The 21,720-nt window shown below is 35.2% G+C and overlaps 1 protein-coding gene across 1 annotated transcript in view; it reads right to left on the bottom strand.

The window, feature by feature from the left end:
- ADCY2 (adenylate cyclase 2) overlaps window positions 1-21,720 on the bottom strand; it is a 208,169-nt gene that overhangs the window by 36,501 nt on the left and 149,948 nt on the right. Inside the window, exons 13-16 of the mRNA XM_050320235.1 lie at window positions 20,088-20,157; window positions 17,056-17,153; window positions 10,619-10,703; window positions 142-279 (exon numbers count right to left, since the gene is read on the bottom strand). Coding sequence (XP_050176192.1) covers window positions 142-279; window positions 10,619-10,703; window positions 17,056-17,153; window positions 20,088-20,157 — 391 coding nt within the window. The remainder of the gene's footprint in view (window positions 1-141; window positions 280-10,618; window positions 10,704-17,055; window positions 17,154-20,087; window positions 20,158-21,720) is intronic.

Genomic DNA, 21,720 nt, shown 5'->3' with positions numbered 1-21,720 from the left:
GTCTCTGGCAATCATTATCATGTACATTCCTGGCATAGCCACGGGCCAAAAATTCAACATCTAAACAAATACTGAACAAAAACAAGAAAAAAATCTTAAAAGAAAAAAAAAATCCAAGAAAAACTATCCCTTGTCCCTTACCATGTTGAATACAGCCATGGTTAATATTATAGCAGTGGTTGTCAGTGTAAGAGTGATCCTTGGCCAAGGACGGTTTGCAATTATTCCAGATGATTTCAGGATCCACAACAATGATGCCGATGCTTTCTTGCTACATTGCTAAGTGCAAATGGTATAGAAAAGAGGAAAAAACCAGCATTAGCATATTTAATGAGTATTAAAAAGAGTAGAATTAAGAAGGCTCAAGATTGAGGGCAGCATTAATCTTGAAACATTCTACAGAATATTCAACTATTATAGTCTCACAAGACTTACAGAACATGATTAGACACAAAACTATGGGCAAATTTAGTTAAAATATCTGCCATAGTATCAATTCTGTTAAATAATTATAATTTGCAAGTAACTTATTAAACATTTTATATATACTACTAATAATAGCAAGTACAAAGTTGAGAGCAGTGTCATTACCTTTAATATCAGTAAAACCCATGAAAATGAACTGACCTGCCTTGCCTCAACTGAAAGAGTCATATTTAGTGTCCTCTGGAAACATCAAAATGTAGATAATGACTCTGAAAAGTCTTTGACAGAGAATAAAGGCTATATACATAGATACATCCTTGGCAGTCCACAAAGCAGAAGAATGTCTGGGTTTTGCTTTCATTTGTTTGAAGTCTTGTTTGCTAATTAATTTTAAATGAAAAACAAATATGCAAAGCAAATCCACCTTTCCTAAAACTATCCAGAAAGTAAATAAGCATACAACAACTGGACTTACAATTTGACACAAAAACTATGCAATGAATAGAATTTTTTTCCTTATAAAGTGACAGAAATTAACAATAAAACCTGACTAATTTAATCTGCTTCCAAGAACACATTTCAAAGCCTCCATTCATACAAGCACAGTGCCTAGAGGCACAAGAGGCTCACACAGAATAAACAACAATTTCTGACACATCCAATAAATATTAATTTTCCCAAAACTTTAGCAATGAAGAGATAAGGTTGCCTAGAAGCATCTTGTGCCCTTTCAAAATGTCAAATTCAGTTATAGGGAAACGTCTGTAAAAAAGGCAATGAAAAGTTAAGGAACACGAGAGTCCCACAAAAGTAATTGTTTTTTTCAACATGTTTTGTCCATTTACTTAATATTATCAGAGATGGCTTTACATATTGTTTTTCACCCCAGCCACAGCAATCAGCAGAGATACAAGTACAGCCAGCATCAGAAATGGGAAATCAAGAACTAGAAATGACCAAACATAGGACTTAATTTGCAGCACTGATCCATCAGTTTAGGTTCAATAGCTATGGAACATCATGCTAAATTACACTACTACCCAACACACATGACGGATTTTGCATTAAGGTCTTTGTCATACGTCACATAACCACTTCCCTCCTAATTATACACAATTTGAACAAGTCCACTATATATGGAGAACTTCTTTTTATATATTGTTTCATAGAACAGAAACATAGAATCAACCGGGTTGATTCAAACTCTGAGATCATCAAGTCCAACCCTTGATCCAACACCACCATGGTTACTAGACCACAGCACATCCAGTCTCATCTTCAAAACCTCCAGGGATGGTGAATCCACCACCTCCCTGGGCAGCCCATTCCACTGTCTGATTCCTCTCTCTGTGAAAAATTTCTTCCTAATATTCAGGTTTCCTTTTATGATAGGGAGTTTTGCATACTGGATTGGACAGATTCTAAATTCAGTTTCTGGAAGGTCAAAGCAATCACTGGAATCTCAAGGATGGACAAAGAAAAGGTAAAATGCAGGTAGCTCTCACACACACATTACTCTTTCATATTAAAAAACCACAAATACATAAACTCAAAGAACCCGCATTTTTGAGCACAAAATTCCTACTCAAAAGCCCTTTCAAACTTCCAAACTTTGTTCTTCACCCCTAAATACATAGCAAATTTCAATATAATGGGAATCCACCTGTAGATTTTAGAAAAGTTTTGTCATCCTTCCCACTTTAATATAGTAAAAAGCACAAAGCCTTGATTATTGCTCTCGCTACAGAAGGGGAGTGTTCCGATATATGCAGGGAACGGATCTGTGTGAAAATGAATCATTCAGTCACCAACCCAATGAGTTGGTGAGCACAGATTTACAGTAAATTAAAGCAGTCATGAAATCGTGCCTAAATTCCTCTTTGCCTTTATTACAGCTCACCTGGGGCTTTACTACAACTTCACCTACATTGTTCAGGGATTTTCTTGTAAATTTAATAGTAGCTGGAATAGTTTAAGCTGTATTAAGGACAAAACTAGGCAAGTACACTGAAGAAGTATGAGGAATATAAAGAGGATAAGAAATTCTGTAGGTAAAGCTGTTCACTGTGTTCTTTCTGAATTACATTACAGGGAGCTATACTGTGTAAGGAAAACCTGTAGGATAAGAAATGTCAAGAAAATAAGCTAATGATGATAATTAATTATCTGGTTTAAACCAGATATATTTTACTATGAATTTTACTGGTTTTAGGTTACCCGATGAGAGGCTAATCAAATTAAACACAAAGACCTGGTGATGATCAAAAGAACAATGACAGATGGTGGAATCAAAGTAACCTCATCAATGAAGAACAGAAGCCACTGAATCTGCTGCTCCTATGACTATTGGAGGAGAATGTTGCAGCCATGGTTTCTCATGGGAAACCTACCAAGAAGACTCCATGGAAAAAACCTTTCTTTGCAGGATTTCCTCCAGACTAAGGGTGTTTTCTGCCTAAAAGAATACTTACTTTTGCAATGGGGCAGAGAGAAACTTGGGCTTGTGTAAAACATTATGCTGTATTTTAAAGGCATTGCGGATATGTGGAAAACTTTCATGATGTTTAAGGGACAGAAGACAGGAAGAGGAAAGGGAAGCATAAATGTGGATCAGAGAGGGAACAGAGGTAAATGGAGAAGAGAGGGGATGATAGGAAATGGTTGCAGGTAAACACGTGTCTAAATGAGTCTGTTGCAGATTATTACTAAATTCTGTCCCTAACCATCTACTGTGTAAGTGCAGTCTTTATTCTGAGCCTGCACGTGTGAGCATGCTACCAACTTCATGCTGGACTAGATGGCAATTGGACTGATTTTCTACATTTCTTTAAAATGCTGTTTTTCTGCTACCCCTAAAGAAAAAAAGAAAGATAACTTTATCACTAAGAAAAAGTCTGGAGAACAAGACAGATTTCACGAAACAATATATCATTCAGTCAACGTGATTAATCAATATTCCATTCTTCTCATTGCTATTGCTAAAATTACAGATACTGATGGCTCTGACCCAAAAAATATCTGACTGGTGTTAGAGGGTAACTTCAAAAATAAAGTTGTAGATAGTTATTTCCACTTGTCAAACAGAAACATACCATACCTCAGTGGTGTATTTCTTACCAGGCTGTTAAATGCACAGCTCTGATTTCTGGAGGGGGAAGACCACTGTTTATTTGGTACATCTGTCATGCCCACTGAGCTTGTTAAGCCAGTGAGGGTCCTGAAAGGTAAATTTGTGACAAAACCCTAGAAATCTTTAAGCCTTGGAAAATAGGAAATAATGCACTGTTGAAGAATAAATCTTTAGGTGAATTAACAGATTTGCTGAACTTTATTTCACTTTTCAGCAATCCAAATCCAGTCCATATGTGCAACTGCAGCAGTTCACTACTGCTGAAAATTCAGGGAACCTCTGGAAGCAGAACTGGAGTGATAGGGTGATCATTAAATTCAGACTTCTAATAGCACTGGCAGAATTATGCAGCTTTATTTTGCTGATTCATGCACTTTCTCTTGTAAATGTTATGTTTCCTTGGCAATTTTCTGAATAAAATGGAACACGAGACTAAAGGAAGAAAGTAATCATTTCTTGAAAGCATAAAAGTACGATAAGATACCAGATCTCAGTAGCATGAGGTTCTGTGTTTATTCTAAGTGGAGCTGACAGAATATAGCTCAGTGTTTATCATTTGCCAACTAGAAATAATAGGTATTTGTAGTATGAGAGGTGACTAATGGATTACCTTTTCATCTGAACATGTTAAATCTGGTATGACAGTTTAGCATGATAGTGAGTAATAACTTATTTTGAATATTCAGGGCATTAAAATGTATCCTGTGTTGTCTTTCCACACACAGAAACCTACTTCAGCATTTAATAAAATGAATGCTGTCTTTCTGAGTGAGATCAAGGAACTGGGGAGAGAATTAATTGTGACAGCTATGTTGTAGATGAAAGACAGTGTCGTAAGAGCTGTCACATTTCTTCACATGCTAGCTGAGGTTGGAACATCTTCACTGAAGACCTCTTATTTACAGAAAGCCATTGAATCACATTTTCTATCAATCTATTATTGTTCTTTTCTTTTTGCATTCAAATACAACTTGGTATTTTACCAATACTGATGTTACAAAGAATAAAAATCAAGAAAAACAAAATTCAGATTTTTTTTCACATGCTTGTTTACACTCAGACTTGAAGAAGACACCGAAGTTCAAACCCAAAGAACTGGTTGACAGTGGACTTAAGCTTGAAGAAGGGGGATTTTTTTACATAAACACAGGTTTTTACTTCACATACTTCTTAGTGGTCCTAATGTTTATAAAAAGGACCAAAGTACTTCTAAAATACGTACTGTAACACCAAGGCTTTGAACTCTATTGTGACACCTGTAAATCTCACCCAGGCATTTTGAATCATACACAATGCTGCCAGGTGAAAAGTCTACTCAACTTACATTTCATGAAACTGGCTGGACAAAATCTAGAATACTGAACAAATAAATAACAGCAAAACCAAAAGTATGTATCATATTTTTAATTTAATCACACTTTGCAGTGTTTATTATCCTTCACAAAGCATTACGTTAAAATGGCCACATGGTATGCTTCAACTGTGTCATTCAAAGGAAAGAATATATCTATGAGCTGCATAAATATGCCTTTAGGCAGTCAGAGTTCAGTCCTGGCACTTCCTGTGCTGCTCTCATCATTCAATAAAATATACAGTCACTGCTATATGCTACTTTAAGGTAAGATGTTCCCAGTTTCTCCCATCAAAGCTTTTCTATTTCTCAAAAATATTTAAAGAGCTACTGGTTTTGAGAAGAATCAAACCTGAATGACTTTTTAAAGACAATAATCAGGGCACTAAAGTAAAGGAAGGAGTTCCAAATGCTACATTCTATGCTGACTGAGACTTGATCTTCAAGTGAGATGCTACCATCCAAAAACTGTCTCACACAACAGGAGCCCTGATCTGTGATCATATTGCAGTACTAACACATCATGAATATCAACTCACAGGTAATACATGTAAAAAAACCTTGAACACAATCTGGATGCTCTCTGCTTTTGTCCTTTTTAAATTAATCATAGGAAAAATAATTTGCATACTAGACTTACAAGGAAGCACACTTGCATTATCTCTTTATTTGGAAGTAACTTACAATCTCATCTTGGGCAAAGACACTAAAAGGCAGCATTGCTGGATTTTAAAAACATTCAAGCTAGTCTCATCAAAAAATATTAAAGGAGAACTTATTAGCAAAACAAGAAACCTATTCGCCATGCTGGGCAAGTTCTCCAACTGGTCACAGTCATACAACGTCATAAACATGGTAAGAAGGACTTTTTTTTACTGACATCAGTACATTTCCAAAAATTCCTGAAGTCTGAACACCGTACTTTACTTAGTGGTGATGGATTTGCTGTAGTACTGCCTGTGCTAGAAACTCATCAGAATGACTTTTAGGTTTGATGAGCCTCTTTCATGGACCCTGCTGTAGATGCCAAAGTGCCTCTCTAGGTTCTCCCTGCCTTCCCCCACCACTGTTTAATCTTAATTTACAAGCAAAGCCTTATATTGAAGAAACTAAAGGGCTTAGATTGTTCATTTGTATTGGCATGAAGAGACACTCACATTAGAGGTAAAATTCCAGGTCAAAAATAATTTCCCAGTAGTGTTGGTACTGATATTCCTTTCCTTGCAGAGTTTTTAAATACCTTAAGCATATACAGTCTTTCTGACTGTTAAGTACCAATTCCAATTGCTTTAGAGTAAAATACAAAAAAAATGGTAAAGACTGTCTTTCACTCTTTGTACAGTGGTGTGGTGTAAGCAATGTGCTCTCTCCAGCAAGGACAGGGCTGCCCATGTACTGGCTGCACTGTATCAGATGCTCTGGTGACCTCAAAATAGAACATCTTTCCCAACTGTGGAGCCAGTTATTTTCTGATGTTTATTTTGTTGGTATTGTGTTCTGCTAATTCCATGGTTCAATCGGGTATTTAAGAGGAACTATAAACATGGTCAGATGAGATGATATTACTTCTATCTTCCCTATTAGCTGAAGTAGCTAAATAGGTATGCCAGTTATAAACATACGCAGCAAAAAGCTATTTCATATTAGTGGAAAATAACTGGCACAAAGAGTATGTTGCATCAATTAAGTGCAGACATGTCCCAGGTAATGCAAAGAGATTTTTGAGACAGTATTTGAATCAATGCACAAGGAAAATCTGCTTGAGACTAATAGTTCTTTGGCCAGCTACCTTAGCTACCCCAGAGATCTTTCCTTTACATGCTTGGTGTGGTTTTTTCCTATTGATTGCATTACGTTTTCTGATGTACCATTTAGGTAATCAGATGTCTACTTCCTTGCATTCACATCAGGAAACACATTAACAGTTACCTGGTCTGTGGCCTTTCACACTCATTCTATGAATTTGTCAGTACTTTAAGAAGATAAAGAGGCGAGACACAGAATATATGTGAGCTAAAGGACCATCACTGCATGGTCCTATTGCTGCATGGAAACTGGGAAGGAAAACCTCTCAAGGAAAATTCAAAGAAAAAATTCAAAATTAATAAAAAAGAAGAGATTACATTTAAAATATGAAAGTATAAACCAGAAAGTATCTTTACCAAAAAGACTCACAATCTTAAGATTTAACTCTGAATACTGTGATTATTTAAAAAAACTAACAACAACAAAAAAAAACATAGGCACAAAGAAGTAATTAGAACATAAAATATATAAATTCCTTTCAAGTTTCAGGACGTATGCCATTTTAGCTAGGATGGAGGAAGGTTCAATACCTTATGGCTCAAGACTGGCAGGGAATGACACACCCCAAAAGCAGGCTCTGGAAGTCTTATTTGTGCTACTACTGTGCTGCAACCTTTGATGGAAAAATTCCTATTCTTCTTTAATGGCTAATATTATCACTCCACACTAGATTGAGCTAGACCACACCAGTGCTGCTGAACAGCAGAATCAATTAAGAATAAACTCAGAGTAAAAGAGTGAGCATAAATCTCTTGCAATATTGTAATTAAATTCTGTAAGAGCTAGTAATTTTAGCATTACAATCTGGGTGGGCTTTTTTCTCTTGCCAATGAAATGAAAATCAGAGAAACTTGTTCAGTGTTGGCTTTTGTGTGATTTACTCAGTGGTGGTGACAGCCATTTATAATTGGTGGAGACTGAGAGGGCAGTGTCAAAAGTACTGAGGCAAGCACAGTGACAGCCAGGTGTCCTAACTTGAACTTAGATTTTGCTATCTTCACTGGCACTACAGGTACCATTCTATAATCTTGTTAACAGTCCTGTAAATATCTGACTACTACTGGAAGTTTATGGACCAGATGAAGGGGCCAGATGGTGATAGGGCCTGACCCTGGCTGGGCACCCCAGGGAACAGCAGTGCAAGAAAGAGCCAGAAGTGTTGGGCAGAGAGAGGAGGAGGGAACAAAAAGAGAGAAACAGTAGAGGGAACACCGCAGTTGGAGGAGGACATACTCTATGCTGGAGCAGACAACCACACTTCAACCCATGGAGGACACATGGTGGAGCAGGAGATGTTTCTGAAGGAACTGCAGCCTGTGGAGACCCTTAAGATGGAGCAGGGTAAAACTGTGAACAGAAGAAGCAGCAGACAGAAATGTACCAACCACTCTCAACCCCTACTTCTGCTGCCTGAGGAGAAGTAGAGGAGTCTGGAGGAATGAAGCTGAATTTGGAATAGGGGGAGTAATGATGCAGCTTTCATATTTGTTTTTGTTTATTACTACCCAAATCTATTTTCATTGGTAATAAATCAAATTAATTTTCCCCAAGTTGAGTCTGCTTGGTCTATGACAGTAATTGGACAGTGATCTCCCTGCCTTATATCAAGCCACAAGCTTTCTCATCCTATTTTCCTATCCCATCCTTTTGAGCAAGGCAGTGAGTGAGCAACTGGGTGGGTGCCTGGCCCATAGCCAAGGCTAACTCACCACAGTTCATCTGTCAGGCTCAGTTAGACCCAAGAAATTCTCAGGTTTTTTGGTGCATTTTTAGAAGAGAGATATTTGGTGACTTTAAAATCTGTAATTATGTGCATATGCATTTACACATCTACAAATGCATATACACATCTACTACAAGCCTTCTATAAGGGAATCCAAAATGCACCTCTTTAGAAAAAGAGGTATGAAAAACACCCACTGGCAAAAAAATCCCCAAACCAACCTAAACCACATAAGCATTAGGATGATAAAGCCTGATTTCTGTTAACATTGACATTGTAGCGTGAAAACTCAGATATTGATATTTATATGCTTTAAAATTTTAGACTTCTTCTAGAAAGAAAACATTTGTAGTTATGGGTCAGAAACTGCAATAGGTATTACCGAAATATGACATAGGGTGTCACTGTGGTTAAAGCCGCAAAATAATAATTGGATTTTGACATGAAGGAAGAAATCTTAGGGAGAGGACAAGGGAAAGAAAAACCTAATGCCTCTTTTGTTAGCTGTCTCTCATCCACCACCTTACAGAACTATTTCCATGCTCATGAAGGAAAGACAACACTGCATCAACTACGGTCATAACTTGTTGAAAGGCTTCTTAGCAGCATAGCTTCTGCATTAGAACAGCTGAACTCACAGAGACATAGAGATAACTATCTCCTCTTCAAGTTGTTTAGGTTAGAACATGACATCTGGTAAGTCAACAGAAATGCAATAATAGGTTTCCATTTCTGGGAAATATTACAAGGCATTGTAAGTAGCTGTTAGACATTATTCAAGTGGCAAACTCCTCAACTCTGACTTGGGATATTTCCTTAGCCATGCAGAAAAATACATCTGTATGTTTTACATGTTTGCATTTCTCCTAAGGAACACTACAAATAAAAGCCCCAGGAGAGCATATGTCCCAGCACTTCTTGATACTATTTCATTAGCAACTCTATCACCTACAGGAAAAAGGCTGGCTTTTCCTTGAAGGACTGTGTTTTTTTTAATTTGCTAATTCAAGGGCAGTACACCGATATCACCATTTTACTCCCATGTCAATAACAGCAATCAAGTATGACATTACATGAGAAATAAGTTTTGCTGTTAAGTAACAGCAACACCTCTAAGACTTCTCTTCAATGATTAAAAATATTTAAAAATATTGTTTCATTATATTTCAGATAATTCCTGGGCAGTGGGAGCATCCGTAACTTGTTGGAAAGACAACTAAAATGTACATTAATTATATTTTCTTAAAAACATGTCCTGGTTGATTACAAGCCTCACAAGAGAAGAGGGGGAAATTATAAAATCCTATTTCTCTGATTCTTTTTTTAACTACTTTTTCTTACTGTTTTACTGCATAGTCTATCACATGTGATATTTTGCTTTTTTAAAAAGATATTTCCTTTTTCTCTATGATAGTTTGTGGGAACACTGAGAAGGAGAAGTGGTGATTAAGTGACAGGTATACAGATAGTTTTATTTCAGATTACATGCCAAATTCAGATTGTGTTCACTTTCTTACAAATCCTGAAGCTCCTTGTTTTAGATGGAGTTATGTGATGGATCTATTTGAGAATACCTGAAAGGAGGACAATAATACTTGGAAATTATATTGTGAAATGATGAAAGGTTTGCCCAAATCTTGAATTAAATTAAATTTTCAAATTCAGCATAATATTGCGTACATTAATAGGTATTGAAATAACACCTGGAGTACTTATTAGCAAAACTGGAAATTTACTATAACATTTTTATATCTCAAACCAATTGTTATGGTGAAATATTCTCTAAACTCAGAAAATGGTCTTACACAACACTTAAACAAATACATAGTTCCCCAAACAAAAGCACTCATGAGTCACCTCCTGCAAGTAAACAAGCAAAAAAATTTTGAAAAGGTAATCAATCAAACAATAATGAAAACCGTTCAGAGGATTCAGCTTTATAAGGGAAAGAGATTATCCATGTTGATATAGACAACCACTCCATTGGCATTTTCTGGTTTTCAGATAAATGAGGACATTTTACAGAAAATTAACACGGACAAAACAATGTCCACAAAAGCCTCAGCATGCAGCCTTTCTCCTTTAACCGGTACTCTAAAAAGACAGAGTGACTTGGCAAAATCAGAACATGTTATTTAAAAGAAACCATCAACTAATGGATTAAATTTCCTTGAATACCTACCAAAAGCTGTCCAGCAAAACAGATAAACAAAATGAAGGAAAGGAAGAGAAATGCAGCCCCAAATGAAATTCCAAGAATAGATGTTCTAGAAGAAAAGGAAAACATGTATTAATTTTTCTGTTGCACAGCTCTAGCACGACCTTTTTTTGTCTGTAACACTGATATGAAAAATTACATGTGCAAGTTGCAACTTCCAAACATCAACACTATGGAAGAACAATTCCAATCTTTACCAAAAGTGACCAGGCTTTTCGTCCTGCCATGTTCTCAATTCAGGAATGCCTGAATTGGTATTACCATGAGAAAATAATAATTTCTACACTTATAATTTAAGTAAGTGACAGAGTACATTAACAGCAGCAATGTTTTGTTTTGTTTTGACTTTAGGAAGCCTGTATTAAAGAAGATCCTTATTGCTCTAGTTTTATGTTGTTGATTTTATAATATTTTAAGAGTCTAATATATGTACAAAATAAACTTGTTGGTAGTGTACATTCATCTCTAAAAAGCAGAAAATAGCATGGGACAGTGTTGTGTGGTTTTCAGTGTCCCACAGGTAGAATCTGTGATGCTGCAGCGTCTCAGTCAGCAAGGGCCCTGATAATGACTGGTATGTCATGAATGATCAAATCTGACTGGCTGGCCAGTCTGATTCTGAAGTCTTGGAGGACATGATAGGAAGGAAAAATAAACACCACAAAGAAAGAAGAACCAACAACAGGTTTTTAATTGGGGAAAACAAAAACAAAAGAGTAATCTGTACTCTTCTTGAAATCATCCTTACTCAAGTGTTCTAGTTCATGCTTTTCTCATGTGTTATAAATAGGAAGGTCTAACCAAAATAGCATCCCTGGATATTCAGTAAACAGAAACGGAGATGCAGTAACAATCTGTATATTCATTCAATCATTTATTCTGCAAATGTGGAAATGTCTCAATATGAACACCACAGTAGAGCATAATTGCTCCACTGGGCACCACAAGAACTTCTTATCACATCTGCCTAGGGAAAGTTGCAGTGGAACTTAATTATGCTTAATGAATGCCAAGAGGACACCAGAAGCTCTAGATCAACTGAATTGTTTAAGGAAGAGAACTAGATGCTGTCATGAAGTCCCTCACCTGAGGACCTGCCTTCAGTTTTAATCACAGAATTGATACTCTTACAGAACTAAAAAACATCTCTCAACTCCTTTGAGCATCAGCAAATATCTTATGAAAGCTTATATGCCAGAAATATTGGCACGAAATTTTAGAAATAAGTTTTATATCCCCTGCATTTCCATAAAACTATAACATCTGTTATATTTTGTTAGTGCCTCCATAAACTTAACGATTCAGAATTAAAATACATAATTAATAAAAGCATACATCTCTGTTCTTTAGAGATTCCATGTGAATTTAAACGTATACATTTTCAAATGTATAATACTGTAATATAGTATAAAACTATACTAACAATCTAGGAGTAGAACTATATGGATAAATTTCCTTAGATGACATACAAGCATTGGAAAACATTTTGATCTGTTTTAACAACAGTCTTATACAAGCTATTCTCAGGAAAGAACAAAAAAGCATTAAGAGCACCAACTAATTTGATGCCATTAAAAGCATTTTGCAGAATAACTGATGAGCTGCCCTGCCAATCACTCTGAGAACTTCTTATATGTTAAGTATTAATCATCAGATTTTGGGCTGATGTGCACAGCTGGTGAAAAACAAACAACTGGCAATTCACAACATATATTAATATTAAAAGAATATTTTTTAAAAAATTATTTGAAAATCATTATTGTTCATGAATACATATTGTCCAAAAATTTCTCAATGAGACTGAGACAGTAAGCTGTACATCAGAATATTTATAACTACTCTCTACTCTTTAGGTATTTAAAATCTAGTAAGCAACAGAAGAGATGAAAGGAGAAAAAAAAAAACAACTAGGAAATTGGAAAGAAAGCTCTGTTAGAAAACTAACAGGTTTAATTTTTATATATGCCTAAACACTTCCAATCATATAGGTCCTTCAGTAACATTCAAGGAACCAGTCCTACATTTCAAACTACTGCTATTCTTTCTCTGATATGAAGGATGAAAAAAAGAAGCCTGTACACCTTAAAAAGTAATTCAACACAAGAATAGCCTTATCAGTCAAGTTTGGACTGCATCCTTTTAGAAGAAGAAATTGTGATGTTTGTGAGAGAAACTGGAGAGCAAGGGAAATAAAATTAACATGGCATAAAGAGAGCTTATGCAAAAAGTACTTAATCTCCCTGGCAACATGCAAGAACAAAAGGTCTTTGTAGCTGTTTTACATAATCAATGATGTTATTGAGAAGGCACAAGAAAAATAATTACACAGCAAGGTGAACAGGGCAAAGAGAAAAGGACTGAGGATAACAAAAAGTCGTATCTTAGAATCCAGATTTGAGGGATGAAAACAGATTAAAAAAGCAGCATTTTTGCTTCCCATACCCCATACTTTTATGGGAACAGGACTTGTGTTTCATTTAAGACAAAATAGTTTCATAGTTCTCCTAGAAGGAAAGAAGTAGGCTGAACTTCCCTACAAAGGGAAGCAAAATACTAAAAATTTAAGTGCCACCAAAACTAAGCCCCATTTGAAGCAATAACCATAGGAAATATATAACATGCATTTATTTTTTGTCACTGGAACATTACAAAACCAGTACAGGTCTTTACAGTAAATTAATCTCAGTTTTATTGTGTAGAGTTATCAAATGCATTTCACAGGTCACCAAATACATTGCATTGACAGAGTCAGGAAAACTAGTCAGAAGAGCATCTGAAATTGCATCAGCCAGGTAACTTTTTACCTTCCTCTTCAGTGGAAGAGGAATTGACTATTCAAGAAATGACCTGCTAGAGTGCCCCACCAGGAACCCTGACAGGACAACCTTTGATCATAACCTACAGTGAGACAGTCTAACATTAAGGAGACAGCATAGAAACTTCTCAGGCTTCAGATAGTTCCACTTCTAAATAATTTATGATCTTGGCTATACTTCTCATATTTTTCTTGTTTCATCAGCAAATATCTGTTTTGAACTATTCATTTTTATCAGGTGGTATGGGATTGAAAAAATTTGTATTTTTCATACTTGTATCTTGTTGGTAACATTTCAATTGGCACCTGAAAAATAAAAATTTATTTATGAAGGTGAAGATACTAAAAAATGTAGAAAAGAATGAATTCCTTCTACAATTTTGTAACTTTTAGGGAAATATGTGACTTATGGCACACATTCCTTAGTGGCATGTAGAGAATTTCCTTAGCTTGCCAGGTAATGAACGTCCATGTTTTGAACTACAGAACTGCAAATTGTCTTGAAGTGATAAAATCATAATGAAGACATTGCAAATGACAATTATGCTGAATTCAGACTCTTTTGGTATCTAAAAATAGCTATTTTTTTCATAATTCAACTGATGCTTTCAGTAAGCCATCGAAAGATTAAATAACTATGGAGACTGTATGGAAGTTTCAGTGTTAAAAAATACCGGTTGAGTGTTATAACTCCACTTGAGTTGTGGGTTTTTTTTTGGTGTGGGGTTTTTTGGGGGTTTTTTTGTTTGTTTTTTGTTTTTTTTGGTTGATTGGTTGACTGGTTTTTGTTTTAGTTTTATTAATTTATTTTTATTTTTTTTTAAATCAGAACAGAAAGCTAGTAATGGTGTGTTTCTTTCATTTATATTTTCTTATATTTTACATGCCTGTTTTCAGACAAAGTTTTTAAGCACTACCTTTTCGATGAAGAAATTCAGCTGTGCCTGATTGGAAATACTATGTTAGGGCCTCCTAATCACCTGCCCTGCGTAGAGTGAGATGACTGCTAGTTTGTCATGACTCAGGACAAAAGGACACAGTTTTTGGAACACAGCATGCTCAGAGAGTGAAGGCTCAGAAAGAATCTTAAATGTAGCCCCTAATAAATCCCTTAATCGAGTAGCACAAGAAGTATCTCCTGTTCAATAGATATATACTTTCGTCAGTTCAACAGTCTGCATTTCAAAAAACCCTACCAAAACACTACCAATTCCATGTTAGTTGACTGTTTGCTTAAATAAAGAATGTACAGTTGTCATGAATTATTAAAGATACTTTTCTCACTTGATAAATGAAGAATGCTAGAGAGCCACTGAAGGCCTATTCCAAGGAAATGTAATGAACAAGATCTGCTTTTATTTTAATGTCACAATAAAGACCTACTCCTCATTATACATTTCACCCCAGGATATAGTTGACTTGATTAAATTTACCACTTTGTGTAAAGTTTATTATTAAAACAACACATCAGTTTACTGACCCCAGGAAAATTGAAACATTAATAAATTATTTCAGCTTTGAAATAAATGTCTTGTGATCTTGAAGACATTACTTAGCACTTGCAACTTGCTGGATGTTATTCACCATCAAATATCTCCAAATCTACTCTTAAGTAGCAGGCAGCGTGCCTGTACAGAAATCAATGATATTACACTACTGCAAAACCAGATTAATGGAAAAGTGAATCAATAAAACCCAATGACAGGTGTAGTTCATCTCCCCCTCTTCATTAGATCACCATTTAGAAATCCTGGAGAACTTTTGGAAGAAAACAAAAAGGCTAGATAGAATTTTAGAAGGGAATAACATCTGCAGCATTGGACTACATTCACTTTGAGCTTCATCTGTGATTACTACATACACCAGTAATTTTTCAACTTTTTTTTTTTTATATTTTTCTTTGTAATGCTCCCAGTTTTCCAGCAAAGACACAGGTGTCTGTATAGTATCTTGACTTTCTGTTTTCCATTTTTTGCATCTATTTAAATAATCCACAGACCACTTGAAGCTGAATAACATTAATGTTGGTAATATCTGATTTTACACTTTTGCTTTTAAAATTTAATATACAGCTCTATAAAAGGATCGTAAGACATTCAACATTTTGTTAATGAAAATGATAAAGCATACATGTCTTTTGCTCTGATGTTACAATGAGATCATGTTTTCACAAGCTGGAGGACTCTTTCCTTATATCTCCCTAGGGTTTACTCATAATATGATATTTTTAAAAAGCTACACTACTGGTTTAAATGACATAATAAGGATAGAGCAAAATGAGCTTCTTACTACATGTATGATAGATGACAAATGTAGATTAATTTTCACGAATGAAATCAAAACCTAAAAACAGATTCAGAAATCATACTGCTGCAAGGGAGTAGTGAGATTCACCTTTGGCTTTTGGGATACCACAAATCATGAATTTCCCTGAATTAATTCCCATATTTATCAAAATATAGTATAAGCTTGTAAAATAAAATTAGCCATGTGTCTTAGTTTCATATTTTTCAATAGTAACGCCCAAAGTCAGATTGAACCATGAGTAGGATACTGCTGAATTCTTGGAAGAGTGTCCCTTGGTGGCTTGTGTCTCTGCTTTAGAAGCTAGCTGAGAAACTGCTGTAACATCTGAACAGAAGTCCATAAAACTTTATAACATGTTACAAAATAAGTCTGCAGTGTGGAAAATCAATTTATAATGACCTAACCGTTCCTTCTGGCTTTGAATTAAAATGTAAATACTACAGAAAAAGACCCATCAACCAACTGTGATTACATGTAATTTCTCCTGAAAAGGCTGTACAGGAGAAAGGACTGTATAAGAAATACTGTATAACAGGGAACATAAAATGTTGTCTTTAGAAATGATTCCTATAAAACTTTCCACTTGGTAAACCATCAACAGCAAAATTCCATTTTAAGAAGTCTAATAAAACATTTCTTATTAGAACTATCTTCCAGTTTTCAGCCTTTCTAGAATATGCACAGGAAAAAAAAATAGCTGATTTATATGCATAAATATAAATCAGCGCATAATATATAAATTCTGATGAAAATTATTATTCCAGAAATTAATTATATCGTAGCAATAATTTAAAAATATAACCATTATGAATACTAATTATGTTTTCTGTTTAATAGAGTAGTAATATCACAGTGATATGTTAAATACATTTATTTATTTATCACAGTTCCAACTCTGTAATCCATTTTGTCCCACTTCAACATCCATCACACATTTTACATATAATTTTAGTTGCACAAACTTATAGCTTGTATTACTTTTTTTACACATATGAATTTCATTCCTGTCATCATCATCATAATATTTCTAAATGCAAGGAGAAAAACTAAAATGAATGAAGAATTTATACTAGTGTTTGGCACAACACTATTGACAGTGTTTAAAATTAGAAATAAGCCTAACTTTGAAAATGGTATGAAATTCTCGATCTTTTCTGTTCAATTTCATTTCCACAAATTGACCTCTGTAATCTGACAATTAAAAAATTTTTTACTTATTTTTTTTTAACACTAACAAGCAAATATACATAGGAATGAGTACACGTTAAATATCACTTACTTTGGCAAAACCAGAATCTGTACAACAAAAATGCAGAAGAATATGAGACAGGCACAAGTCACATAATACTTAAATGCAGGCAGAGTAGTTGCGCGGTACTAGAAGAAAAAAAAAATCTAATGTTAAAAAAACAATTGCCAAAGCAGATAAAACATCAGCCAACTGAAACTTCAGCTTAAAGATGCACACACATATAGGCAGTCTTTAGCAACAGTAAATTTCCTGTTCTTCAGTGACTTCATATCCACTAGCCTAGGGCTAGGGGTTATCAGGCACAGTATTGAATCCTTCTGCTTCTTGAAGAACAGCCATGTCAAACACACTTGTGCTGAACTGACTATCCCAAATTCATAATAAAAAGTTTAATAAAGAACAACAAAATTTAAACATTTTAAAAAATATTTTTAGGAATGGCCAACCATTCTTAACAGATTCCAAGATTCTTTGTCATTAATCCTTCAAACTGATTTTCATTTATTGAAAAATACTAAATGGGCTGAAACATTTATAAAAAACATAACCCTCATTTAAACAGGAAATTTCTGAGCACAAAAGTAGCAAATTATAAACTGTGCTACAGAGCATAGCTAGCAATCACACTGATATTTACTGTACCTATATTATTACTTCAATTAAAATATTTTATGTCTCTGTTAAATGGCCTCCTATGTCCACTGATACTACTAAACACTTGATATTCTTAGGAGAGAGTCAATTTGATCTGTTTTGTCATGAGAAAAATCTATTTATCTCTAATTACTCTGTCTAGAGACATGAGAATTAAGCAATGAAATATTTATCAGAGCTGTTCTGCTATTTGAGATAGATATATCTAGGTTGGAACCAATTAAGTACTCAAAGGAAAATGATCTAAGTAGCTAATAAAGTTACTTACACTATCCAAATTTTTTTGCAAGGGATAAAAGTTCAAGATTTAATTACTAAAAGAAAATACACCAAAGATCACTTTGCACTTAAAATGCAAACTTCAGAAAATGGAAAGTGCATGAGCTGTGCCTTCTAACTGTAAGCACACACCTATGTCTTTGTGCTTACTGCCAAGCTCTGCCCATGAAATCAGTGCATCAAACTTTACATGAACATGAAGAAATGGACTTTGGTAACCAAACAGCTTTTTTCACTTTTTAACTATATGACAAACAAAAAGCAATTCTGATCACGTATCTAACTGAATTTCAAGGTACAAATATGACTTTGCATGATGCATAAATGTGCAGCAAGTTGTGCTCTTCCACCTGTTAAATATGTTTATAATAGTCCTGTTCAACAATTTTTGGACCTTGAGCTGCTGCTAAAGTCTCATGGAATTCCAATCCACTTTTAAATGCATTTGAGTGTTTCCCACTTCTCCATACATTTCCTAATGAAGGCAGGCAACTCATTCCTTAGGTTAAGCTTTTCTTGCTTTATTACCTTGCTGTACTGTCAGGTCCTATAAGGCCAGAAAAGATTCTGTTTAAATCAAAAGCAGACTTCTTACTGAGTTGTTTAAAGTCAAGACTGGATTGGTGAGTCATTAAAAAGCAGTGAAGAAAGATATTGAAAAGCTGGATCCAAAAAGAACAATTAGTTCTCTGCCCTTCCATAGCATTCTAAATCTGAAAGAGATTAGACTTCTACAGGGAGCACCTACACAGCTAAATAACTCAGCTCCCAAATTTTGTCCCAAGTCACATTATGGTTTTCTCTCAAGCTGTCTTTCGAATTTATTGGTTAGTACCACACAGATCAAAATCTTAATGTGCTCCTAAGGCACAGCTTTGATCCACTCAGTGTACCCCACAAACTACAGATGAGAACACAACAGGTCTAGCTTCGATCTTCTTCTCTCTTATGAAGTCTTTGAGACAGGCTCAGGGAAGCCTTGAAACCTTTTCCACCCTAATGCATTGCTAAAGGCATACAACACATGCCTTTGTCAGCTGGCCATAAGAACACTATTCTGTTGAGCTGTGAAAGAATCTGAAAATTATCTCAGATGCTTTGAACTGAAAGATATGTGAAAAATATTTAAATATGTATTTGACTACCACACGGACATACAGGATACTTGCTGTACAGTGTGAAGACAGTATGGTAATGCTTCCTCTAGCCCATTCTTGCCAGGTTCACTCAGTTATACAGCTAGTTGTGGTCAAACCTACCTCTTACTTCCCTGAAGGACAGCATAACTGTTCAGCTATCAGCTGCCCTATGCTTATGAGAAAGCAGAAAGAGGCAACTCCCCAGTCTTCCTGCTGAAGCTCTGTCAGTATGCAGAAATACACTCAAGGTCCACAGGGCCACAAAACAACAAAAAGGTCTGGCTTTATAGGCTAGTGGTCATGACAGGGAGGAATCTTTCGTTCTCCAACATCATTACTCCAAGGACAAGAAAAACTATCAGTTACTCCACCTGAACATACAGGTATCAAGTGTTTTTTATCACACGTTATTAGTCTGAAGAACATTTGGTGTGCTGCACCCAAGACAGCTAGGCATTTTTCTTAAAAATGTATTGTTTCCCAGAAATGACTATGAGTAGCAAGTGCATTAGGAGAAAACTAATGAGCAACTGATATCATTACAAGTCTATCATGAATACAGGTAATTATTACGTTACTAGAGGAGTCTTTGAGACATTGAAAAAAAATCCCAAACCATAATTATCAAACTGATAAATGCCTTTTGAGAACACAGGTTATGGAACTTAGAAATTCTTTGCTCCAGTTACATAAAAATTGGAATATCAAACCTTTTCCCACTTCTGTGAGACCACGAAAATTTCAAGAAATTCAAGTGAAAGGCAGAGCCCTACAAACAGGGAAGTAGTTGCAGACATCACATTCATAAAATTTCTTCTGTAAATCAGTTAAAATATTATTGTAAGGTTTGAGCACTTCTCCCTGCAGAAGAAGTAGTGTAGACATGGCTATGTGTTACAAAAGCAAGGGATATAAGCCTCATTTAGGGTAGGTCAAAGAAGGAATCAACCAATGAATGTGCAACTGAACTTACTGAAAATAACTTACTTCTTTTTCCAGAGTCTTATTATAGAAAAGAAGTGATATTCTTTGAATGTCTTCAGATTTAAGCCATTGCCTAGAAGAGAAAAGGAATGTTATCACTGAGATAAGAATAAAGTAGTCCTGTCCTTTTACATAAGTGAAGTGCAACAAAATAAGAAAATCAGTAGGAATAAAGCAAGTTCTTATGTACTGCAATGTATACGGTGAATTTTCACTGACAGTAAAAGTGGAGACTACAAATCCCCTCTCCTTTTTGACTTCTACTGCTAACATGAAACAAAAGCTCAGATGAACAACTGCTTTTCTGTAGATCACTCCTAAGCAGAATCAAGGGAGAGATTAATATGATGTAATTCTAACAGTGATTTTCCACTCATGTCCGAAATACTGTAGTATATCCAGCAGGCAGAAGAAAACCTGAGATAAAACCAGTCCTTTACAAGTTTCTTTTAGAAAGCACACTGTTCTGATATGCAAAAGTGGTAGGTAAATTACACTTCACAAACTCCTATTGCAAACGAAAATGTAATAAATATTACTAAAAGAGGAGTGATTTTGTCTTTGAACTGTGTCAGTCTCTTGACCACAGCCCTGTACAACAGAGATAGATTTTGACCTTTTTGCTGATTATAAAAACTTCTTCCCCACTTAAAAATGAGAAGTTGTATAAGTACTTGCACTGAAATGAAAGATGTATTTTAAACTAAGTGAATCTTGACAAAAGCTTGACATAACTTTTACAAAATGGAATGCTCTAATATGAAAGTCTACATTTATTTTAATGGACACTTGAAAAGATATAAAATATTAAAATTTCAAGAAGGTTAGGCTGCTTCTACCTCAAGAGCACTACACAAATCTGGAAAAAAAAAATAATTAAGCAGACTAATTCTGTGGACATGCAATATTTGAGCTTGAATAATAGTTGGGCCTGAGATTTTTTTGCAACATTTCCAGCAATAACTTTAAATTAGGCTCTAAGTAGTGCTCTCAGTCTCAACTGACAGGCTGCAATGCAAATAAGTAGCAGTAATGAACCACAGTGGAACAGATCCAAAATTAAGGTCCTGGGAGAACAGGAGTGGACAGGGTGGAGGGTAAGCTATTAGCTTTGATTTATGAAATCAAAAATATTTGTTTCCTTGCCTGGGAGACTGTCCCTGTTCCTATGCAATCACCTTCATTATAATAAGGGGCTATAAACATTCTCAGTTCTAGGAATGTTTAATTCCAAAATATATTTCCCAGTTTGCTCTGCAATGGTTCAGGTTTATATCTGATCACAGTTAGGATTCTGAGAAGAAACACATGTTGTAGGCTGATGTACCTATGGCATCATTTTGTTTTGGTTCAGCTGTAACCTATTGGACAATTCATTTTGTGGAACATTTTTAGTAAACTGTTAAAATTTAATGCAATTCTTTTTCCATTTAGTTAGAAAAATCAAACTTAAAGTAACCCTCTTTTGCAAATAATTAAATCAGAAGCTGTTAGTTTTTCTTTACAGCTCAGAAAAAAACCCCTATACTGCTTTTAGGTAGCATGTGCTGAGAGGTCTGAGACGAGGGAATAGTACAACACATACAAATGGAAGTGGAGAGCAAGTACAGAAGAGAAAGTACGAAGAAGTCACATA

Source organism: Myiozetetes cayanensis, unplaced genomic scaffold, assembly GCF_022539395.1.
Source record: "Myiozetetes cayanensis isolate MyiCay16 unplaced genomic scaffold, myiCay2020 scf1, whole genome shotgun sequence".
Classification (NCBI taxonomy): Eukaryota; Metazoa; Chordata; class Aves; order Passeriformes; family Tyrannidae; genus Myiozetetes; species Myiozetetes cayanensis.
This window is presented reverse-complemented; position numbering and strand designations above follow the sequence as displayed.